This window comes from Plecotus auritus (assembly GCF_963455305.1).
Source record: "Plecotus auritus genome assembly, chromosome: 3".
Taxonomy (NCBI): Eukaryota; Metazoa; Chordata; class Mammalia; order Chiroptera; family Vespertilionidae; genus Plecotus; species Plecotus auritus.
The window spans coordinates 120,894,260-120,917,845 of record NC_137772.1 but is presented as its reverse complement, the minus strand read 5'-3'; the positions used below and the strand labels follow the sequence as shown (position 1 = coordinate 120,917,845).

General features: G+C 38.7%; 1 protein-coding gene across 11 annotated transcripts in view; it reads left to right on the top strand.

Moving 5' to 3' along the window:
- Positions 1-23,586, top strand: part of FRY (FRY microtubule binding protein) — a gene marked incomplete at its 5' end in the record, with an annotated part of 677,381 nt that overhangs the window by 504,307 nt on the left and 149,488 nt on the right. For all 11 annotated transcript variants that reach the window (XR_013960263.1, XM_080662182.1, XM_080662181.1 and 8 more), the window contains 8 exons: positions 832-1,017; positions 3,152-3,350; positions 5,188-5,309; positions 8,361-8,548; positions 9,570-9,664; positions 19,104-19,711; positions 20,708-20,805; positions 21,214-21,384. Coding sequence is in view for 10 of the 11 variants with exons in the window: in XM_080662182.1 (XP_080518308.1) it covers positions 832-1,017; positions 3,152-3,350; positions 5,188-5,309; positions 8,361-8,548; positions 9,570-9,664; positions 19,104-19,711; positions 20,708-20,805; positions 21,214-21,384 (1,667 nt within the window). The remainder of the gene's footprint in view (positions 1-831; positions 1,018-3,151; positions 3,351-5,187; positions 5,310-8,360; positions 8,549-9,569; positions 9,665-19,103; positions 19,712-20,707; positions 20,806-21,213; positions 21,385-23,586) is intronic.

Sequence of the window (23,586 nt, the reverse complement as noted above, 5' to 3'; positions counted from 1 at the left end):
CATCTAAACTTGTGGAGGTAATCCAGAGAGTTTTCATTGTACATAGACATCTGCTTTCCTGCTCTAAAGTTCAGTTGACCAGGCATTGTTTAAAACGTTCCTATGACTACAGTATAAGTTGTGTGGCACCTCACTTGTGTCTATGAAGATATCTAAAACAAATTGGGCCTCTTTGAGAGTCTTTGTCTATATGTGATACATTTTTTAAATATATTTTTATTGATTTCAGAGAGGAAGGGAGAGGGAGAGATAAGTAGAAACATCAATGATGAGAGAGAATCATTGATCCTCTGCCTCCTGCATGCCCCACACTGGGGATTGAGCCCGCAACCCGGGCATATGCCCTCACTGGGAATCGAACCCTGACCTCCTGGTTCATAGGTCGATGCTCAACCACTGAGCAATGCCGGCCAGGCTAGATGTGATAAATTTAAAGCCATTAGACATAATTAGTGCATAGAAAGAAAGAATATAGAGCACAGCAGGCCACACTGAGATTGTAACCCAAGTTGTAGAGCAAAAATGAGAAGAGGAACAACCAGTCAGGGAGTTCAGTTATGGAGAGCCTCAAGAAGGAGGAATGCTAACTATGTCAAGAGGTTAAGGGAAGTCCATCTATCATCATTTTATGAGAATATTTGATTTAAGGAATAAAATGCTTTATTTTCCCTAAACCCAAATTCTTTATGTTAGTACCATAAATAGTAACAAAGAAAACTAAACATTCTTTTAAGATTTCCCTTCCCCAGGTGTTAGGGAATGTTTACTATCCCTGGAATCTAAATGAGATTAAAAATTGTTTATACTAAAAGATTCCACATTTTGTTCCAGGGTTGGACCATTATCGGCCTGAAGTCTTTGAACACAGCAAAAATTTGCTTCTTCACCTCTTGATTGCACTGTCCTGCAACAGCAATTTCCATGCCATTGCCTCTGTGCTCCTGCAGACTCGAGAAATGGGGGAAACTAAGACTCTAACAGTCCAGCCAGCTTATCAACCTGAGTATCTCTACACAGGTAACAAAAGGAGGTGTAACTGAAAGCCTGAGACACAGTCACAAATTCAGAGATTACCAAAGGTGTCAGTGGAGCCCATTTTTCCATACTCTAATGCTCTTATCCCCCACCTTTCCAAGTAATAAAATAACAGCTCAATAAATAGGCACCATTTTACTGTATATCAACATGCCTCCCAAAATCCTTCTTTGTTATTGAATATTTTCATATATTTTCCTTATTATTATTATGTTTCTATCAATAAATTGAAATTTTAAATGTCCATTGAACAAGAGCTTCTGTCTAGAACCCTGAAAGATGAGAACGCAGGAAACAGTGACCTTCTCCATCACCTTGCAAGTGGATCATTGCCAAGGTGCCAGATATTTACTAATGCATTCCTTCTAGTTTCTCTGAAGGAATTGTCACTTTTATTAAATGACTGACTTTTCTGGAAAGCATGAATGAGTGCAAGTCTATTAAAAACCACTGCTGTTTTAAAACCAAATATTTCTTCTTAGAAATGAGAACAGAATGCATTAGCTGAGTCAAAAAAAATTACTTTGTTCTATCCAGCTGTTCATGAAAACTTTCCCAAAAGGGTTAACCAATGGTTTTTATTTAGAATATTTTCAATATCTTAAAATGATGAACTAACAGAGTTCTTGGGCTACCTTTTTTACCTAATTATTTTGTACATTACATTGGCATTGGACATGGTATGGCATTTCATACAATGTCACCATGTACTTTCTTTATAACTTTGAAGTTGTACCTTTCATTCATCACTGGTATTCAGCACTGCCTTGTCTTATGAGAGATGTTAACATATGTCTTTGGAAAACTAATATGAAGTCATTAACACTGAAGTAGAAGGACCACTGACCTATTCATCATTAAGTACTTTCAAATATATTTTCCATATTATTATTATAAGGTCTTTATATTGAACACACTACACTTAATTGAAAATAATTCAGCAGCCTTTCAGAGACACAAAATTCTCTTTTCTTTAGATGCTTAATTTAAAGAATATGAAACATTTTGGCTGTTCTAACTCCCCAGGATAAAGATGTTTTCCATTAAGCACATGATTTTAGGCTGAGAAAACCGTAATGTCTGTTAAGTTGTATATCTCTGAGTGTGGCAGTTTTATATCCACTATCCCACTGATGCGGCATAAATGGTTGAGAGTGGAGATTTACAAAGCAAAACACAGAATCCATGGGCAAGACAAACAATAGATAACTGGAATGACTGAATCTGTAGCATACTTGAATTAGGTAAGTACACAAAAGGTTTAGGAAGAGTCTCCTTCTCATAAATATTTATTGAACACCTTGTTTCAATTGTAGTTACTTACAAATCCACACTAAGAACTTGTGATAGAAATTGCCTTTATCTTATCATAATACAAAACTGAGGTACAGAGAAATCATACCAACTTCCTGAGATTTTATAGTAAATGGTAGAGATGATATTCAGACCCAGGCTCCTCACTCCTAATTCAATATTTTTGTCAGACACACCAGAACTATGTACTTTTTATGATTTTTAAGTAGAGGGAAATGTGTGTAAGTTTTCAAACACATCTAGAGATGTAGAATGTTAACCAAATACAAAGTGGAAAAAAATCACTAGTATTTTCTTATACCATATGGCTTTGACAAACATGATATATACTTTGTTAAAACAATTAATATACACAAAATATTTGTGATTCCAGGCACATTTACTCAAAAACAAGATGTATAACTTACTCATCATCCCTTATGTAACTGATACCCTCAAAAATTATATCATTGTATCAGTCTAGTATCCAGGCATAATTTATTAACAGCAGTTAGGTACAGATGTAGAGTGGAACACAAACACACAACTTCTTTTTCAGAAAGCATGAATTAAAACCCTATAGTAGAAATTTATTAAATAGAAATTTTCTATTCTTGTATTACTAAATGCACTCTGATTATTCAGAGTGTAACCATTCCATAAGTAAGGAAAGAATATATGTCTCTTTTTAATCATAGCTATAGCCAAAATAAAATGTTTTATGAAAAAAAATGAGATAACTGCATACTTCTGTATGCTCACCTCCTGACCTCGTTATGTGCCCTGCCCAGCGCACCCCCCCCTTGACCTTCTTCTCAACCAGGTGGCTTTGACTTCCTGAGGGAGGACCAGTCATCACCAGTGCCAGACTCGGGGCTGAGCTCAAGTTCCACCTCTTCCAGCATCAGTCTGGGAGGCAGCAGCGGGAACCTCCCACAGATGTCCCAAGAGGTAGAAGACATAGACACCATTGCTGAAACAGATGAGAAGGCCAACAAGCTCATTGAGTTCCTGACAACCAGGTAAGGAGGGCAAGGAGACAAGCGGCTGTTTTCAGGTGAGTTTTTTCAGAAAATGCCATCTTTTAAAACCACTCAGATGGAAAAGTGAGTCCAGAGTTCTAGCAAAGTCCTGTTTTCTCCTCTACATTGTATTTGCTGGAGTCTGTGTATAAGCCAGACAATGGTAGAAGGTGCTAAGATCCCTCTGATGTCACCATTTATGGGGAGAGATAGTTCTTGTATAGCAACAATGCAGCAAATGGTGGCAGGATATGGTAGCGCCCCTCGGTGAGCATGATTTTGTTCATCTATTAGAGCTGCCAGGATCTGGGAGCCCTGAAACTTGGCAAATAACTGCACTCTGGAAGCCAAAGGTATCAGCCACAGTTGACCCAGGAGCAGCTGCAGAGGGACCCAGAGTCTGCTCATCCAGTCCAAAGAGTCATTTATAAATGGAAGTCAGAAACAGTAGGAAGCATGATAGGAAAGGAACCAAACAAATAATATATCAAAATCAAGAAAAAGTGGGCGTAATCCCAATTTTTAGGTCTTCTGGTTCTTCTAAGGAACAATTTCATTTCAGAATTTCTACTACACCAAGGTCCTGCATTTGTATAAAAGCATGCTCACATGTGACCTGGGCGTGCTCTTGTGTTGGGAGTCTAGTCTCAATTTGTGTTATCTCATATTTCCCCTTTTTTTTTCTTTAACTAATGCACCAAATAAGGAAAAACAGAGCATTTTTTTTCCTTTGTTAATGGTTCAGGGTATTCTGCGTAGCTAGCTATCAGCTCCATGTGGGATTTAATGTTCAGGAAACAGGAAGGGACTGATGGTGCCCACACACAAGGTACATCAGACACCTGAATGCTTTGTTGTCATCTCTCACCATTGTCAATGCCATGTGTTGGGAAGGGTGTTCTCCAAAATTCTCACATCTGGCTCCATCCTATTCTTACTACCGAAAAACAAGTAAACAACAGAGTCTGTATCTTCAATTTGGTAATGCAGGAAGCCACTACTTGCCAACACTGTCATGAGCGAGCACCAAGGAACGCAGGAGGCAGATGGATCTTGAGCGTTAGCGGGCTTACGCTAGGCACCGATTATTTGTGTTGTGATAGTGGTGGTTCGAAGCAATCTCCTGACCTGATAGCCTCCAAGTAAATGTTTCCTGGGCCTTACTGATCTTTACTGACCTTTGAGACTGTCTGTCTGCTATTTGTTTGCCATACTTTACTGAGGGCAAGATGTGTATCTAAAACTGAATAAAAAGTGGACAAGGCCAGGACTCGGGGTGTCTCTTCAAGAAAGAGGCTCCACCTGGCCCCCACCCCTTAATAATTCATAGTTTTGTCTAGCATTTTCATTTGTGTGTTGGCCCCTCCTTAAGATCCTGAACCTCGCCGTGCAGGTCGCAGCAGGTTCCACAGTATTCGGCAACCTAATGATGTGATCCTGATAAAAGCATTATCTTTCCAAATACTGAATGTGCAAATTGAGTCTGTGTCTACATCTATATTTTTTTTTACAACTGTATGTGTTGTTTTATTTAACAAACACCTATGGTACATCTATCATGTGACACTGATCTGGTGAATTGAAAGGTTTTTGTTTCATGATTAAATGTTGTGAGGTTTTGATTTTGTGAATAAAATATAAAAAAAAAAATGTGTCTCTATAAATTAGCCAGATCTGTTTGTGTATGTTCATAAACTTTATAAGACTGAAATTCTCCCCCAAATTAGTGAAACTTTAAATATATATATATTGTGCCTTTGGAATTAGAACTGCATAGATGGTTTTCAAAATGCAAAGTGACAGTTATATTTTTGACACTGTGTGTGTTTTGTTTCAGGGCATTTGGTCCACTTTGGTGCCATGAAGACATCACGCCCAAAAATCAAACTTCAAAGAGCGCTGAACAACTCACAAATTTTCTACGGCACATTTTGTCCGTATTTAAAGATTCTAAATCAGGTACTTCATCCTGTTTCCCCAAATCCCTTACACTTTCAGGACTTTTTTATAATTGAGCTCATTCTTCACCTATATGACTACACCAGTGGTCGGCAAACCGCGGCTCACGAGCCACATGCGGCTCTTTGGCCCCTTGAGTGTGGCTCTTCCACAAAATACCACAGCCTGGGCAAGTCTATTTTGAAGAAGTGGCATTAGAAGAAGTTTAAGTTTAAAAAATTTGGCTCTCAAAAGAAATTTCAATCGTTGTACTGTTGATATTTGGCTCTGTTGACTACTGAGTTTGCCAACTACTGGACTACACTATATATCATATATAGTATAAATCAGAATTTATACTATATACATATATCACACTATATATATGATATATGATATGGATGATATATATGGTATATATTTCTGAATTTTGGCATCTGTAGCAGAAGACTATTCATAGAAGAGTTTTGAAATTTATTTCAGATGTGCCTGACTGATACTGTCATGTATATTTGCATTATACTCTATCAAATAACATCCCCAAAGTCAACGTTCTCCTCACTTCATTCCCTCACTAGAATTAACTATGTCCACAATATTAATTTTATTTAAAGAAGGCCATGAGAACTAATTCTTATTAATTGATTTGGCATAGACTCAACTATGAGAAGTAGTCAGCCTTCAAACTGGTTTTAAAAAAAGAATTTTGTGATAAAATGTTTTTTACTTTAAAAATAGTTGCTAACAATTCCATTGAATATTCTAAATCCAGTGCGATTCTTAGTTAGACTATAAAAGCATCATATTGAAGCAATTAGCTAAATTCCACTTGAATTCAAGTTGGCCTGGGCTGATCTGTGTGTGAAATTTAAATGTGGTCTTTCAGCTCAATGCAACAACTGTTCCTTCCTTTGTCATGTACCTGGCTGAACACATTAACCATGGCTTACTGGCTCTTTAGCTGCTCTGATGATTAGCACGTGTCACAATTTGAAACATTCTAGATTAGCCACATCTCTTTTTGTTATCAGTGGATACTTGTTTTTAAAAGCAAAAATAATAATACACAGAAAGTCATTACAGGAATAGGATGACCTAGACTTCTAGTCTTGAGTTTCCCCTTTGGAACTTCTTTGAAATATGAAGACCTCTTCTATTGATATTTTCTCCATGTAAAAGTTACTTTAAATTGCACATAGCACAAAGGAAGAAATTTACTGTTGTATGTGAACTATTTATTTGTCTAAAACCCTTAACTGTATGATGTTAATAAAAATGAGAAAACATATGAATGCCTTGTATTCATATGTGTATTTTCACACCTTACCCAATATATTTTTACCCACTAAAATTTCCTTCTACATCGCTGCTCTCTGCCTGTTTCTGCTATAGCACAATAAAATGTATTCCTGGAAACATTTTTATTAGTCAGGGTAGCATAGCTGCTGAAACAAACACCTCCCAGAGCTCAAACACTTAACACAATTGGTTATTTCTGGATCACATAACAATTCAATGTGGATGTTGGGCAGGAGGCCTTCCACCTGGTGGTCAGAGACTCTCCACCCTGTGGCTCTGCTACCTGGAGGAGGAAGAGAGAGTGAGGGATTAAGCAGAGGAGTTCACATTCCAGTCGAGTGCTACTTCCCACATTCCACTGGCTAGAACTCAGGTACAAGGTCACACCTAACTGCAAGGAAGGCTGGAAGATGCAGATTCATGTGTGACCGGGGAGATGCCACACACTAAATAGGTTTTCTTAAAAGCCATTGTCATATGGGCAGTGGAGTCTGCAGTCCTCCTGGGAGAGGAATTTTGTTTAGTCTTTAGCTCATGATAATTTAAATAAGATTCTATTCACTGCCAGGGAGCTAGCCTCTTTATAAACTGGTTAAAATAAAATAAAATAAAATAAAATAAAATAAAATAAAATAAAATAAAATAAAATAAAACATGTTTTGAAAAACAAAATAAGGACATAAAGAACAATTTTGAAACATGACCCATTCATAAGTTGCAACGTGCCTCTGGGTTTAACCCTGCATTTCCGACCCTGGATTTGCTTGAGTCCACTTCCCAGGACCCTTCGTTCACTTTGCAGGAACATTTTTTTATATTGTCAACATGTCCCTGGGGTCAAGCAGACAAGTGAAACTAAGAAGAATAACAATGAATTATCCCTCCTGTTCCACTTTCACGTCACCATCAAATGTGCCACAGAGCTCTCCAGGTCACGGAAACAGCTAAAATCACTGTTTACATCATGTGTTCTAACTCTTGGAGCCTGGTATTCTCCCTGCAGAGAGGCAGGGCTCTTGTACAATGTAATAGCCCAGACATTAATTATGAGCTTTTCCTCACATTTTAATTTCCATCTGGTCAAATGGTTTTCTGATGACTAAGATTCCTTCCATGTTGTTGAAAGAACACATATTCTGGTGGAGGTTTACTATGGCTGCTTTCACTGCAGTGTCCACATTTCTATATCTGAGTACTTACAGACCATGCTGAGGAGCAAAGACTTGGGTCTAGGCCTCAGTTGTGTTTAGACTTGACTAGATTCACTAATAGCTTCCTCTACATAAATAAGTACTCAGAACATTTATTTCTAACAAATTGTCTTATTTAAAAAAAGGAGTGAAAATATTTCATGTAAAAAGTAGTACAGAACAATAATGTGGAAAAATAGCAGGGTAATAAACAGCAATATACTTGTGAACACGTATGTGTCACACACTGTACTAAGCACTTTTAAAGTTGTTTAATTTCCACAAAACTTCTATGAGATAGATGCTTTAAGTTAAAGATAAGGAAATAGTCAATAGAGAATAAGTTTCCTTCTAAGTCTAAAACCTTCTAGTTCAAAATCAAAACCATCTTTTTCTACTACACTATACTCCTTAAGTTTTATTAAAATTTATGTGTTTGTTTTTTTAATTGTTAATTTTTAAATAAGTACCACCAGGACATAGCCCTGTGCAGTGAACCTGTTTCAAACCTTCAGATAACTACTGTTGCCCCAGACTTTGCAGAGTGACAGCTGATCTGGTCTCTGGCCTCTTGGTGCCCTAGGCTTCCGTCTGGAGCAACACTTGAGTGAGGTTGCATTGCAGACAGCCCTGGCAAGTTCTTCAAGGCACTATGCCTGTCGGTCCTTCCAGATATTCCGGGCAATCAAACAACCTCTGTCAGCGCACGCCTTGTCTGACCTTCTCTCCAGACTGGTGGAGGTGATTGGAGAACATGGCGATGAGATTCAGGTAGGGAAGGAAAGAACACTAAACACTTCCTGTTTCTCTCATTTTAAAGAGATGGAGCTAACGACTTTCTCAAAACCTTGTCTCTCTTGCCAATTATTCCAGCCCTTTGGACATGTACAATTCAAATTTTAGAGGTTGGCTTTTATATTTACAAAAGTCATTCCCAGAAGTATTGTTCTAGAAACTCCACATATATTATCTGTTTATTCAAGCTAACAACTGAACATTCTTTGGTGACTCTTCTTTGTTGTTTTGTTGTTGGTTTTATTTGGTAGAGAACAGGAAAATTATGTGTTGTTTTGTCATTTTTTCACAAACATAGGACATAGTTGTGCAATCCCCCCACCTAGAGGAGATTTCTGTTGTATCTGTGTAAAGCACTACCTTTCTCTGCATGATCATCCTTCAGTAAACTGGAAGAGCTGAAGAAGTAATAGAGAGAGTAGATGCCACAAGAAGACCCTCTAGGTAGAGCCCAGAGATTGGGGCCTGGGCAGGTTGAAAGCCAATAGAATTACCTGCTCTGTAACTTGGGCCAAGCCTTCTTTTCCATCAGAAATTTGCCTGCATCTACGGAGGCCTGCACGCCTATAGACCCTAGCTTATTTTCCTCCTCCTGGCCATGAGAAGAGCTGTTTAAAATGCCACTGAGGCACAGCCATTGCCTACATCTCTTAATCTCTGCCTTCAGACATTGCAACTCTATATTTCAAATGCCCACCATGTGTCTGACATCTTCAGCCTTGTCCCCTCCCTGTTAGATTTCAAATGAGATTGCTCTGTGGAGGAGCTCAGACCTAGGAAAATAAATCTTTATAATTATCTCTGACTCCTGGGCCAACTGAATTCCTCAGTGGCTCTTAAAATTTGTTTTAAACTTTGTAAATTAAAGTAATAATAACTATCTAGCTTTTAATAATATTAAAATTACTTTAATAAAGTTTGTGTTCATTAAATTTATGTCCAAGAAGTTAACAGCAGTTACAAGCCGTCCAAAATGTTGTCTCTGTGTGTTTGGCAGGGTTACGTAATGGAAGCACTCCTGACTTTGGAAGCTGCTGTGGATAACTTGTCTGACTGCTTGAAGAACAGTGATCTCTTAACTGTATTATCTCGGTGAGAACCAGCTTAATGACATTTGAAATCAAATATACTGTACTAAATATTTGGGAGATGCCCAGACTTTGGGCAAAGTCCAAAGAATAAATCTAGTTTTTGAAATCTATTGATGACCTGAAAAAGTATGTATGACATTTTCTTAAGTTAAAAAAAGGGGGGGGGGGCAGGTATCTCACACACACACACACACACACACACACACACACACACACATACACACACATCATAAAAGGATTTTAAAATACCAGGAAGATAGATAGCAAATGTTATCTCTGGTAAATAATACAAATAACAATTTTTCATTTTCTTTTTATGTCTTAGTATTTTTTCAAATTTTATATAATATTTCCTATTACATTGTGAACAGAAACTAAAACTAAATATTATTTTAAATGAATATGCACAAAACTTCATCTGAACCATTACTATAAAAACCGTTGAAATAAATGTTGATTTTACTTGCAGAATTTCTACCTTAGGATTTTTCTTTTTTAATTCCTTTGTTCCTGCTAGTGTTTAATAACCAGTTTCAGATCATTCACAATTCCATATTCTGCTCGTATCATTGAGTTCCTTGTGCTTTGAAACTGGGTCAGTAATGTCATATCTCATTGGGCCTTGTTTCATTGTTAAGTTGAGCATTTTTTATGGATAGGTAAGCTTAATGTAATTACTAACATAATACATATGTTAGTACAGCTTCATCTAAATCAGTAAAATTTACCAGAATGTTGATAGAGTTTTACCTTTTCAGCCTGAAATAAGCTTTGAAATCATTTTTCATAAATTAAGTACAAAAAACTTCCTTTGATACAAACATTTACTATTTTCTTTCTTGATAATATGTTCATTTCTATTCTTATCAGTCAGTCAATAGAATATTAAAGTTTGTACTTTTTATTTCATAATTATTTCTACCCAAATTCAAATGAACAAAAAAAGATCAGTGAACTTTGGCCAACTGCTTATATCTTTAACCTATCACTAAATGGAAGTTAGTATTGGGTTTTGTTGTTGTTTTGTTGATGTGATATTTGATTTTCTTGTTAAGGTTATTAAGTTTTCTTTTTCATCATTTTAAGTTTAAGAATAAGAAAACTTATTCCTTTAAGTTTAAGAGTATGGGCAAAAAAGTAGTATTTCCAAAAAATTATTTTCTTCCCTTATTATTCATAAGTGGATCTTCACTGAAGCATGTTGGTTTCTCCTGAACATGTTTTTTTGAGAGCCATTTTTTAAAAATATATTTTTCATTATTGATAGTATTACAGATAACTCCCATTTCTCCCATTTGCCCCATCCTCCCAGCCCCTACCCAACCCCCAGGTCCTCACTACCCTATTGGCCATGTCCATGGGCTATGTATATAAGTTCTTTGGTTTCTCTCTTCTCATCCCCCCAACCCCACATCAAGGTATTTCCGTCTGTTCCATGCTTCCATGCTTCAGGTCTTATTGTGTTGGTCATTAGATTCCACAAATAAGTGAGATCATGTGATATTTGTCTTTCTCAATTTGGCTTATTTCATTTAGCATAATATTTTCCAATCCATCCATGCTGCCCAAAGGGTAAGAAATCCCTCTTTTTTATAGCTGCATAGTGTTCCATAGTGTAAATGTCCCACAGCTTTTTTATCCATTCATCTACTGATGGGCACTTGGGCTGTTTCCAAATCTTAGATATTATAAATAATGTTGCTATGAACATGCAGGTGCATATATTCTTTTTGATAGGTGTTCCAGGGTTTTTAGGATATATTCCTGGAAGTGGGATCACTGGGACAAACAGAAGTTCCATTTTTAATTTTTTGAGGAAACTCCATACTGTTTTCCATAGTAGCTACACAAATATACATTCCCACCAGCAGTGAATTAGTGTTCCCTTTTCTCCACATCAGCACTTGTTATTTGTTGAATTTTTTATGATAGCCATTCTGACAGGCATGAGGTGATATCTCATTGTGGTTTTATTTGCATTTCTCTGATGATTAGTGACTTTGAGCATTTTTTCATATGTCTCTTGGCCATTTATATGTCCTCTTTAGAGAAATCTCTATTCAGGTCTTCTGCCCATTTTTTTAATTGGATTGTCTTCCTTTTATTGAATTGTATGAGTACTTTATATATTTTGGATATTAATCCCTTATCAGATGTATCATTGGCAAATGTGTTCTCTCATACTGTGGGTTCCCTTTTCATTTTGATAGTGGTATCTTTTGCTGGGCAGAGGATATTTTGATATAGTCCCATTTGTTTATTTTCTCCTTAGTTTCCTTTGCCCCAGGAGATGTATCCATAAACATATTGCTATGTGAGATGTCTGAGATTTTACTGCCTATGTTCTCCTCTAAGATTTTTATGGTTTCCCATCTTACATATAAGTTTTTTATCCATCTTGAGTTTATTCTTGTGTATGGTGTAAGTTGGTGGTCAAGTTTCATCTTTTTGCATGTTTTTGTACAGTTTTCCCAGCACCATTTGTTGAAGAGACTGTCTTGACTGCATTGTATGTTCTTGCCTCTTTTGTCAAATATTAATTGACCATAATGGTGTGGGTCAATTTCTGTGGTCTCTGTTCTGATTCATTGGTCTATATCCCTATTTTTGTGCCAGTACCAGACTGTTTGGGTTATAATGGCTTTGTAATATAGCTTGATATCTGGTACTGTGATCCCTTCAACTTTGTTCTCCTTTCTCAAAATTGCTATAGCTATTCAGGGTCTTTTACGATTGCATATAAATTTTTTGGAGTGTTTATTCTAGAACTGTGAAATATGCTGTTGGTATTTTAATAGGGATTACATTGAATCTGTAAATTGCCTTGGGTGGTATGGACATTTTAATGATGTTAATTCTTCCATGAACATGGTATAGGCTTCCATTTGTTTGTATTGTCCTCTATTTATTTTATCAATGTCCTATCATTTTCCAAGTATAGGTCTTTTACCTCCTTGGTTAAGTTTATTCCTAGGTTTTTTTTTTTATTGTTGTTGCAATGATAAATGGGATTGCTTTTTTAGTTTCTCTTTCTGAGAGTTCATTATTAGTGTATAAAAATGCTATTGATTTCTGGATGTTGATTTTATATCCTGCAAGTGCACTGACTACCAGGGGGCAGACAGTCGACTGGTTGACCAGTCGCTATGATGTGCACTGACACCAGGGGGCAGATGCTCCAACCAGAAGGTTAGCTTGTGGCTGGAGTCTGGCCTATCGGGACTGAGAGAGACGGACCGGACATGCCCTGAAGCCCTCTCGCGGTCCCTGCCTGGATGGCCAACCTCCCACATCCCTCCCCGGCCCTGATCGTGCATCATTGGGGTCCCTTGGCCTGGCCTGCACCCTCTTGCAATCCGAGATCCCTTGGGGGATATCAGAGAGCTGGTTTCAGCCCAATCCTGCAGGCCAGGCTGAGAGACCCCACTGGTGCACAAATTCGTGCACCAGGCCTCTCGTATTGAATAAGAGTGGTGAAAGTGGACATCCCTGTCTTGTTCCTGTTCTTAGGGGAAACGGTTTTAGTTTTTGCCCATTGAGTATGATATTGGCTATAATCTGTCATATATGGCCTTTATTATGTTGATGTATGATCCCTCTATTCCCACTTTGCTGAGAGTTTTTATCAAAAAAAGGGTGTTGGATTTTGTCAAATGCTTTTTCAGCATCAATTAATGTGATTTTTGTCATCCAATTTGTTTTTAGAATCTTCCTGAGTGAGTTTTGGAAGGTTGTAGTTTTCTAGGAATGTGTCCATTTCCTCCAGGTTGTGTAGTTTGTTAGAATAGAGTTATTCATAGTATGTTTTAACAATCCTTTGTATTTCTGTGGGAACTGTTGTTATTTTACCTCTTTCATTTCTGATTTTGTTTATTTGGGTCCTATCTCTTTGCTTCTTGGTGAGCCTGGCTAGAGGTTCATTCAATCTTGTTTATCCTTTCGAAGAACCAGCTCTTGGTTTTGTTGATCTTTTGTATTGGTTTTTTGGTCTCTATGTAATTCATTTCTGCTCTGATCTTTATTATGTCCTTCCTTCTGCTCACTGTGGGCTTTTCTTGTTGCTCTCTTTCTAATTCTTTGAGTTGTTGACTTAGATGATTTATTAGCATTTTTTCTTGTTTTTTGAGGTAGGCCTGTAGAGCTATAAACTTCCCTCTCAGGACTGCTTTCATTGTGTCCCATAGCATTTGCATTGTTGTGTTTTTATTGTCATTAGTCTCCAGGATGTTTTTAATTTCTTCTTTGATCTCGTTGATCACCCAATCATTGTTTAATAGCATGCTATTCAGCTTCCAAGTGTTTGAATTTTTTAGAATGTCTTTATTATAGTTTATTTCTAATATTATACCATTGTGGTCTAAGAAAATGCTTGATATGATTTCAATCTTTTTGAATTTGGTGAGACTTTGCTTGTGACCCAGTATGTGGTCTATTTTTGAAAATGTCCCACGTGCACTTGAGAAGAATGTATATTCCGTGGCTTTGGGGTGAAATGCTCTGAAGATGTCAATTAGGTCCATTTGATCTAGAGCATCATTTAGAATTGTTGTTTCTTTGCTGATTTTTTGTCTAAAGGATTTATCCAGTGATGTCAGTGGTGTATTAAAGTCTCCTACTATGATTGTATTGTTGTTGATCTCTCCCTTGATATCTTCCAGGAGATTTTTTATGTATTTGGGTGCTCCTGCATTGGGTGCATATGTTTACCAGAGTTATATCTTCTTGTTGAATTGCTCCCTTTAGTATTATGTAGAGGCCTTCCTTATCTCTTGTTATGGCCTTTACTTTGAGGTCTATTTTATCAGAGATAAGTATCGTAACCCCAGTTTTTTTCTCATTTCCATTTGCCTGAAAAATGTTTTTCCATCCCTTCACTCTCAGTCTGTGTGAATCCTTTGCTCTGAGGTGGGTCTCTTGTAGACAGCAAATATATGGGTCATGTTTTCTTATCCATTCAGCTACCCTGTGTCTTTTGATTGGTGCATTTAATCCATTTACATTTAATGTTATTATTGACAAGTACATGTTTATTGTCATATTTTTCCTTAGTGTTTGTGTTTCTTTTTGCCTTTCTCTTTCTTCTTTTTACAGCAGTCCTTTTAGCATCTCTTGCATTGCTGGCTTGGTAGTGATAAACTCTCTTAGCCCTTTTTTGTCTGTGAAGTTCCTGATTCCACCTTCAATTTTGAATGATAGCCTTGCTGGGTATAGTATTCTTGGATTCAGACCCTTGCTTTGCATCACTTTGTATATTTCATTCCATTCCCTTCTGGCCCGGTGTGTTTCTGTTGAGGAATCAGTTGATATTCTAATAGGACAACCCTTGTAGGTAACTTTCTGTCTCTCTCTGGCAGCCTTTAAGATTCTTACTTTGTCGTTAGTGTTCGCAAATTTAATTATGATGTGCCTTGGTGTCGGTCTTTTGGGGTTCAACTTGTTTAGGACTCTATGTACTTCTTGGACTTGCATAGTTTTTTTCTTGCCAATATCAGGGAAGTTTTCTGTCATTATTTCTTCAAACAGGTATTCTATTCCTTGCTTCTCTTCCTCTCCTTCTGGTATCCCTATTATTCTAATATTGTTTCATTTTGTGTTGTCCCAAAGCTCCCTTAGGCTCTCCTCTTGCTTTTTAAGTCTTCTTTCCAGTTGCTGCTGTGTTTGTGTGTTTTTTCCTACCTTGTCTTCTAATTCACTGATGCGGTCCTCAGCCTCTTCTAGTCTACTGTTTAGGCCTTCCAATGTGTTCTTTATTGCAGCTATGTCGTTCTTCATCTCCTCTTGGTTTCTTTTCATGTTGGTGACATTCTCATTCAGCTCCTTATAGTTCTCATTGAGTTGTGTGTATTTGTCATTGAGTTGTGTATATTTGTCGTCTATCCGTTTAAACATCCTTACAGCCATTACTCTGAATTCTTTCTCTGTTAAGCTGCTAGCCTCAATTTCATTTAACTCCCTTTCTGGTGATTCCTCTTTTTCTTTCCTTTGGGAGTTGCTTTTTTGTCTCCCCAGGTTTTCCTGTAATGTTTTAATTGTAGATCCAATTGCTTTGCTACCCAGGTTCTTTTGGTGATGGTGCTACTGGTGTAATCTCTCAGTTCTCCTGGGCTTGGTAATCTAGTGTAGCTCCCTACTTGAGCTATTAGGGTTCTCTTGATGTAGGCCTGCGAGCTTGACCGGCACAACTGCGGTGTCTAGAAGTCAGAAGCTGTGGAGGGGAGTGTCCCAATTTTTGCTGTCTTGTACCCTTAATTGAAATCATGCATGCCCAGTGGGGACTCACAGTGGCACCAAGGAACTGTCTGTCAGGTGATGTGGCTCAGGGGGCCTGCACTCTGGAAAGGTGTGACTGTGATGCCCAGAGTTCTGTAGTTATGGGGTGGGCAGACTCAGCTTTCACTGCTGCACCTGTGGTGGATAGGCGCTTACTCCCAGTGGCGGCTCACAGGAGCACCCGCGGTAAGTATGCCAGCGAGGCACACTGAAGCACTCTGAAGGGCCCTGGCAGTGTAGCCGTGTAATTGAGGTGCCTAGCTTCTAAACATTTCTCTTTAGGGCAGATCCTATGGCCTCAGGGAGTATTCAGATTCCATGGTGTTATTCTGGGTGGGATCTGGGTGTGGTTATATTGGTTGCCTGGAGACGGAGGGAGGGGCTATCTCTCAGGAGAAAATGGCGACAGGGGCTTAGATATGACTCAGCACCAGACTTGCTTCCACCTCTCCTGGACCATCCGCTGCCTACTCTCCCCAGATTCCACAACCCCACCCCTTCTTCTGCACCTCAGTCACAGGTAAGCATCTGTATCCTAAGGGTCCTACAAACTAGGTTCAGTGGAGAAAGGCGCAGGCCCCAGCACGAGGAGGGACCGCGTCTCTGCAAGTTCCTCTCTTGCCGGCACTGCGTGGTCCAGCAGCTCTTCAGGGCTGCCTTTGAGCTCAGATCCCAAATCCAGACTCCAAGGTCTAAAATCCCCTACCTCCCGCAGTCCCGTGGACCCTTTTTTTTTTTTTTCTTTTCAGTCAGACGCTTTGCCTGTCCTCAGGGACACAGCTTGGCGCCCTGTAGTTTCTTCCTGACCTTCTGGGCACAGAGGTCTGGCAGATTCTACTGCCTAGATCAGCCGTGGGCAAACTACGGCCCACGGGCCGGATCCGGCCCGTTCGGCTGTTCTATCCGGCCCGCGGAGCCGAAAGAGCGGAAGGTTCTCTTGCTCTCCCCTCCGCTCCTTCACCAGCAGCAGTGTTAACATGGCAACGTCGGGAAACACGGCCACAGCTCCTTCTTCTGAGTGGGCGGATTTATATCCACCCATTCAGTAGAAGGAACAACCTCTCAATCTTCCAGAGGCTCCTTGTAATGCCCGCGGACGTGTCCCCTGACATCACCCTGGGAATGCGTAGACACGTTATCGTGGTGATGTAGGGAGACACGCCCCTGGAGAGCACAGTATCAGAGCATTAGCTAAAAAGGAGACCAACAGCACTGTTCCCACTGAAGTTGATGTTTTAAAGACCAAAAACCTTTCAACCCAGTCTACATTGCCATCTACATCTACATCCCGGGCATAATTTGGAAGTTGCACATAAAGAAAATGTTTAATTTACTGTTTACACATTTTGTTCTTTTCTATTTGTTTTAAATTATTTTATTATATTTAAGTTTAATTTGAAAGGCTTTTGTACCTTTTCTTTGTTAGGCAATTTTATTTTGTCTTTGCCATCTTCAATATAAGGTATGTTATTGTGCTATGATTCCTCCATTTTTTGAAGTTTCAAATTATAATAGTGTTTACATTCTTCTTGTTAAAATGTTTGAAATGAATAAAACTATTGAAATTAAAAAAAAAAAGACCGTACCCTTTTATGTAATGATGTTTACTTTGAATTTATATTAGTTCACACAAACACTCCATTCATGCTTTTGTTCCGGCCCTCCGGTCCAGTTTAAAAACCCATTGTGGCCCTCGAGTCAAAAAGTTTGCCCACCCCTGGCCTAGATCTTTGATTTTACCTTTATCGCGGGGATCTCTGCCCTTCCCGGCTACAAACTGTCTCACCAGCTGCGTCTCCTTCGCCAAATCGGGCTGGATTCTACTCGTTTCAGCTGCTCCCTCTATTTGCTCCGGGACAAGGCTCAGGACACGTCCATCTATTCCGCTGCCATTCTGTCTCTTCTCTCATCCAATTTGTTTATGTGATGTATCACATTTATTGATTTGCGAATACTGTACCAGCCTTGCATCCCCAGAATAAATCCCACTTGGTCATGGTGTGTGATCTTTTTAATGTATTGCTAGATCTGATTTGCTAATATTTTGTTGAGGATTTTAGCATCTATGTTTATCAGGGATATTGGCTTGTAATTCTCTTTCTTTGTAGTGTCTTTATCTGGTTTTGGAATTAGGCTAATGCTAGCCTTGTAAAAAAAGGTTGGAAGTGTTCCTTACTCTTGGATTTTTTTGAATAGTTTGAGTAGGATAGGTGTTAGTTCTTTGAATGTTTGGTAAAACTCTCCTGTGCAGTGATCCAGACCAGGGCTTTTGTTTGCTGTGAGTTGTTGTTGTTTTATTACTGCTTCAGTTTCATCCATAGTTATCAGCCTATTCAGGTTTTCTGACTCAGTTTTGGAAGATTGTACATTTTCAGAATTTTGTCCATTTCATCCAGGTTGTCCATTTTGTTGGGGAAAAGTTGTTCATAGTATTTGCTTACAATCCTTTGTATTTCTGTGGTATCCATTGTTATATTGCCTCTTACATTTCTGATTTTATTTATTTGGGTCATCTTTCTTTGTTTCTTGATGAGTCTGACTAAAAGTTCATCAATCATCAATCTTGTTTATCTTTTCAAAGAACCAGATCTTGGATTTATTGATCTTTTGTACTGTTTTTTAGTCTCTGTGTCATTTATTTCCACTCTGACCTTTATTATATCCTTCCTTCTACTTTCTCTAGGTCTTTCTTACTGTTCTTTTTCATTTAGTTGTAGGGTTAGATAGTTTACTAGTTCTTTTTCTTGTTTCTTGAGTTGGCCTGTAGTGCTATGAACTTCCCTCTCAGAACTGCTTTTGTGTGTCCTATAGGGTTTGTTGTGTGTTCATTTTTATTTGTTTCCAGGAAGTTTTTAATTTCTCCTTTGGTCTCTTTCGTAACCCATTTATTATTTAATAACATGCTGTTTAGCCTCCATGTGTTTTTTGAGTTTTTTATTGTAGTTGATTTCTAACTTCATGCGATTGTGATCTGAGAAAATGCTTCGTATTATATCAATCTTCTTGAATTTGTATAGACTTGTTTTGTGACCTAACGTGTGATCTATCTTTGAGAATGTTCCATGTATGCTTGAGAAGAATGTATATTCTGTCGTTTTGGGGTTAAAGGGTCTATAAATTTTGATTAGATCCATCTGATCTAGTGTGAACATTTTTATTTTTATACCCAGTTCTTCATCACCAGATTTAAGCTCTAGCACTAAACTTACAGCAAGCAGAAAGAGCACAGGACAACTAAATGTGAACTCTGGAACAGGTAGTGGCAGCACAGCAACTGCAGAACGGAGCCGGCATCAGAGAAGCTTCTCTGTGCCCAAGAAGTTTGGTGTTATCGACCGATCCTCAGACCCACCTCGGAGTGCCACACTGGACAGAATTCAGGCTTGTACCCAGCAAGGTCTCTCCTCAAAAACCAGGAGCTCATCCTCCTTGAAGGACAGCCTCACAGACCCATCACACATAAACCATCCAACCAACCTGTTGGCCACCATCTTTTGGGTCACAGTGGCCTTGATGGAATCTGATTTTGAGTTTGAATACCTCATGGCCTTAAGGCTGTTGAACAGACTTCTGGCTCACATGCCACTCGATAAAGCTGAGAATCGAGAAAAACTTGAGAAACTCCAGGCACAGCTCAAGTGGTCAGACTTCTCAGGGTTACAGCAGCTGCTGCTGAAAGGGTTCACCTCCCTCACCACCACAGACCTGACCCAGCAGCTTTTCAGTTTGCTGACACCAGTGTCCAAAGTATCCATGGTGGACTCATCCCAAGCCATCGGTAAAGGAAATACATTCCCTATCTTACAAGTCTGGTATTTAGGTCCATGTTTAGCTAATAAGAAATTATGGGCTTACTGCTTTTAGCAGCTCTTCTTAGAAATGGTTTGTTGGGAATAGTTTGTTTTATCTTTTAAAATTTTATATAATGTAAGTCATAATTATTTATATTTTAGAAGATATTTTTAAGGCAATAATATAAAAGGGGGCAGGAGAAATATATATATATATATATGCTATTGGAAATTTCTTTATTATTTCCATATCAAACTGCAGATACTATAGTTTATTCCATTGCTCTTGTACAGATATTGTTTCCCTTTTTTTTAACTCCTAAATCTTCTATTTTTCTTATATTTTCTTTTCCTCTTGAGAACTTTCTTGAATTAAGCTAAATCAACAAATTAAATTTTTTAAATGTTTTTATTGATTTTAGAGAAAGATGAAGGGTGAGAGAGAGAGAGAAACATTGATCAGCTGCCTCCTGCACACCCCTACTGGGGATAGAGCCTTCAACTCAAGCGTGCCCTGACTGGGAATTGAACAGGCAACCTTTCTGTGCATGGGATGATGCTCAACCAACTGAGACACAATGGCCATTGCAACAGACTAGATTTTTAATACTATGGAATGTGGCCCAGGATTCTTTTCATGGAGCTAGAGGTTATCACAGTGGTGCTAAGCGAATCCTCATCATTTTAAAGAGCCTTTTTGATTACATGAATGAAACTTAAATGATTTGCCTAGGTCCTCTTATACAAGTTTTCCCTAAACTATGTTTTCTGATAAAATTTCAAACCAGGGCTTCCATTCATTTTATTCTGCTTTTTAAATTTTTGGTTGTACATTTTTCCTGGATTTTGTTAGATCACATTAAAGCTGCTTCAAAAGACTGTATTTGCGTGGCCTCAAAATGAAATCTGTAATGTGCTTTTCCACTGTTAATAGCCAAAATGCACCATATTCAGCCATCTCCATTATATCCTCTCTAACCCAGGGTTTCCTTTGAATGTCCTGTGTCTCCTGCCCCAGCTGATTCAGCACTTTGAAAACCCAAATCAGTTCTGTAAGGATATAGCCAACAGGATTGCTCAGGTATGGCTTACATTTCTGCTCAGACAGACCCATTCAGGCCTCCCAGAAGGCCCACTGTTGGACAGAAAGTACCAGGCTTGGACATGGCAATGAGTTTCATAAAACCTGAAAATAATAAATGATAGTGCTCATCATTAACTTCCTGGGTGGCTGATACATTTGGTTTCATTATTGAAAAAGCAGGTAGAAAGAATTTGTGAAAATTATATTACTAAGATAAGCACTTCCACAGCCTATAAAGAAATGTGTGTGTGTATGTGTGTGTGTGTGTGTGTGTGTGTGTGTGTGTGTGTGTGTGTGTGTGTGTGTGATCTGTTTTCCTGACTGCTGGGACTGATACTGAAATTGCTGACATTTCTTCCTATTCATCAGGCCATTCTATCCCTGATTGATTTTCCTCTCCTTCAGGTTTGTTTGGAAGAGAAGAATCCCAAACTTTCCAATCTTGCACATGTCATGACTCTTTATAAAACACACAGCTACACAAGGGACTGTGCCACCTGGGTCAACGTGGTCTGCCGGTACCTTCATGAAGCATATGCTGACATCACCTTGAACATGGTTACCTACCTGGCAGAGGTAAGCTCTTCAATTAAGGATAAACTCTATTATAGTTTCCCTGGATAAAATATTTATATGGAACTGATAATAAGACTTCATTTATTCCTTCTATGTTGGAATCATTTTAAATTCTCACAACAACTAGTGATATAGATATCTATATATATAAAAGGCTAAGCGACCGTCCAACTGTCCAACCAGTAGCTATGATGCGTACTGACCACCAGAGGGCAGACGCTCAACACAGGAGCTGCCAAGCTGTGGTGACTTGGCAGCAGCGGTTCTTGGGTGACGCACCCACCCCAGAACCAGAGAGGAGGAAGCCCAATTCCGGGATGCGTCACCCAAGAACCGCCCTCTCACAATCCAGGACCCCTCACGGGATGTCGGAGAGCTGGTTTAGGCCCAATTGCTGCAGGCCAAACTGAGGGACCCCACCTGTTGTAGGGACCCTGCTTACTCCACAGACGCCCTTCAAGCTGCAGCACCGCCCCATGTATGGCCAGGGAGGGACCACAAGAGGTTTGGCCCATTTTGCCCAGTCCTGCACCGCCGGCCACCTTCTAATTAATTTCCTTTCAATGAGCACAAATCCATGTACTGGGGCACTACTTATTATAAAAAAGAATACAGATGCCCCCACAGCTTAAATTCTTCTTATTGCACTAACATCTGTCAGCACATGGCAACAAGAAAACTTTATCCTAATTACTTTCAGTGTTCAAATCTTATTTAAGAAGTCAGTATGTGGTTTGAAATGTTTAATTGTTGTTTCCTCTGAACTAGTTCACAAAGCATACATTTTGAAATAAACTTTTTATCTTCACCTCTTACGTTTGCTTTTAAAAATGGAATGGGATTTTTGTCCTCCTATAATTGTGTTTCTACTCTGATTTTGGTGTACATTGGTGCTAAGAATACACAGTATATGGGACGAGGGATGACATGTATTCTGTTTAGCAGCTCCAGTGCACAAGGTCAGGAATTCTCTGAGGAAATGACTGAGAGCAGCTCCTTGTTTAGCATTTTCAGTATTTCTTTTCATTTGGGAACATGCATTTGTACCTCTGCCAGGGCCTTGTCAGAAGTGGTGAGGACAGCCCATTCTAATTTTAGTTATGTCACCCACTCAGAGTCCAGATAGGTTAAAGCAGTGGTCGGCAAACTGCAGCTCGCGAGCCACATGCGGCTCTTTGGCCCCTTGAGTGTGGCTCTTCCACAAAATACCACGGCCTGGGCGAGTCTATTTTGAAGAAGTGGCGTTAGAAGAAGTTTAAGTTTAAAAAATTTGGCTCTCAAAAGAAATTTCAATCGTTGTACTGTTGATATTTGGCTCTGTTGACTAATGAGTTTGCCAACCACTGGGTTAAAGAACCAATCACTTTCTGAAAGGCTCCACAGGACTGAAGGCCTCTGCCTAGAAGAGGGTAGTTGTTCCATCATTTATTGTTAATCCTGCAGAATTTTGATTTGTGATATGTGTCCAAAATATGTAATCTGTACTCAGCTGTCAACAACCCTGATTCATTTGCTCATTTCCTCCCATCCCTGGCACTCATAAGTGCCACCTGGCTGCTTCTGATTATCACCTTGGTCACATCTGTTCCCGCAAGAGTTACTAAGCCAGCACATGCATACCTCAGATTATAGGAGTACAGGATAACCCATGCAAATGCTCTGCTTACAAAGGCAGGTGGTGCCTATCTTTACAAAGGTGACATGTGAAGTAGCAAGGAGGCAAACTTATTTAGATTGCTAGACATAAAAGTTTCACAAAAATATAAAAGAGATGTGATATATCCATACAAAGGAATATTGAGATTTAAAAATGAATGAAATACTGACACCTGCTACAACATAGATGAACCTTGAAACCATTATACTCAGTTAAATAAGCCAGGCACAAAAGGACAAATATTACATGATTCCACTTATATGAAGTATGTAGAAAAGACAATTTTATAGAGACAGAAAATAGAATAGTGGTTACCAGAGGTTGGGGGCAGGAGTTGATGAAGAGTTACTGTTTTATAGTTTCAATTTGGGATGGTGAACAAATTTTGGAAATAAATTGTGGTGATGGCTGCACAACAAAGTGAATGTACTTAATGCCACTAAATTGTGCACTTAAAAATAGTTAAAATGGTAAATGTTACATAGATTTTTACCACAATAAAAAATAAGTAGCCCTGACCAGTGTAGCTCAGGTGGTTAGAGTGT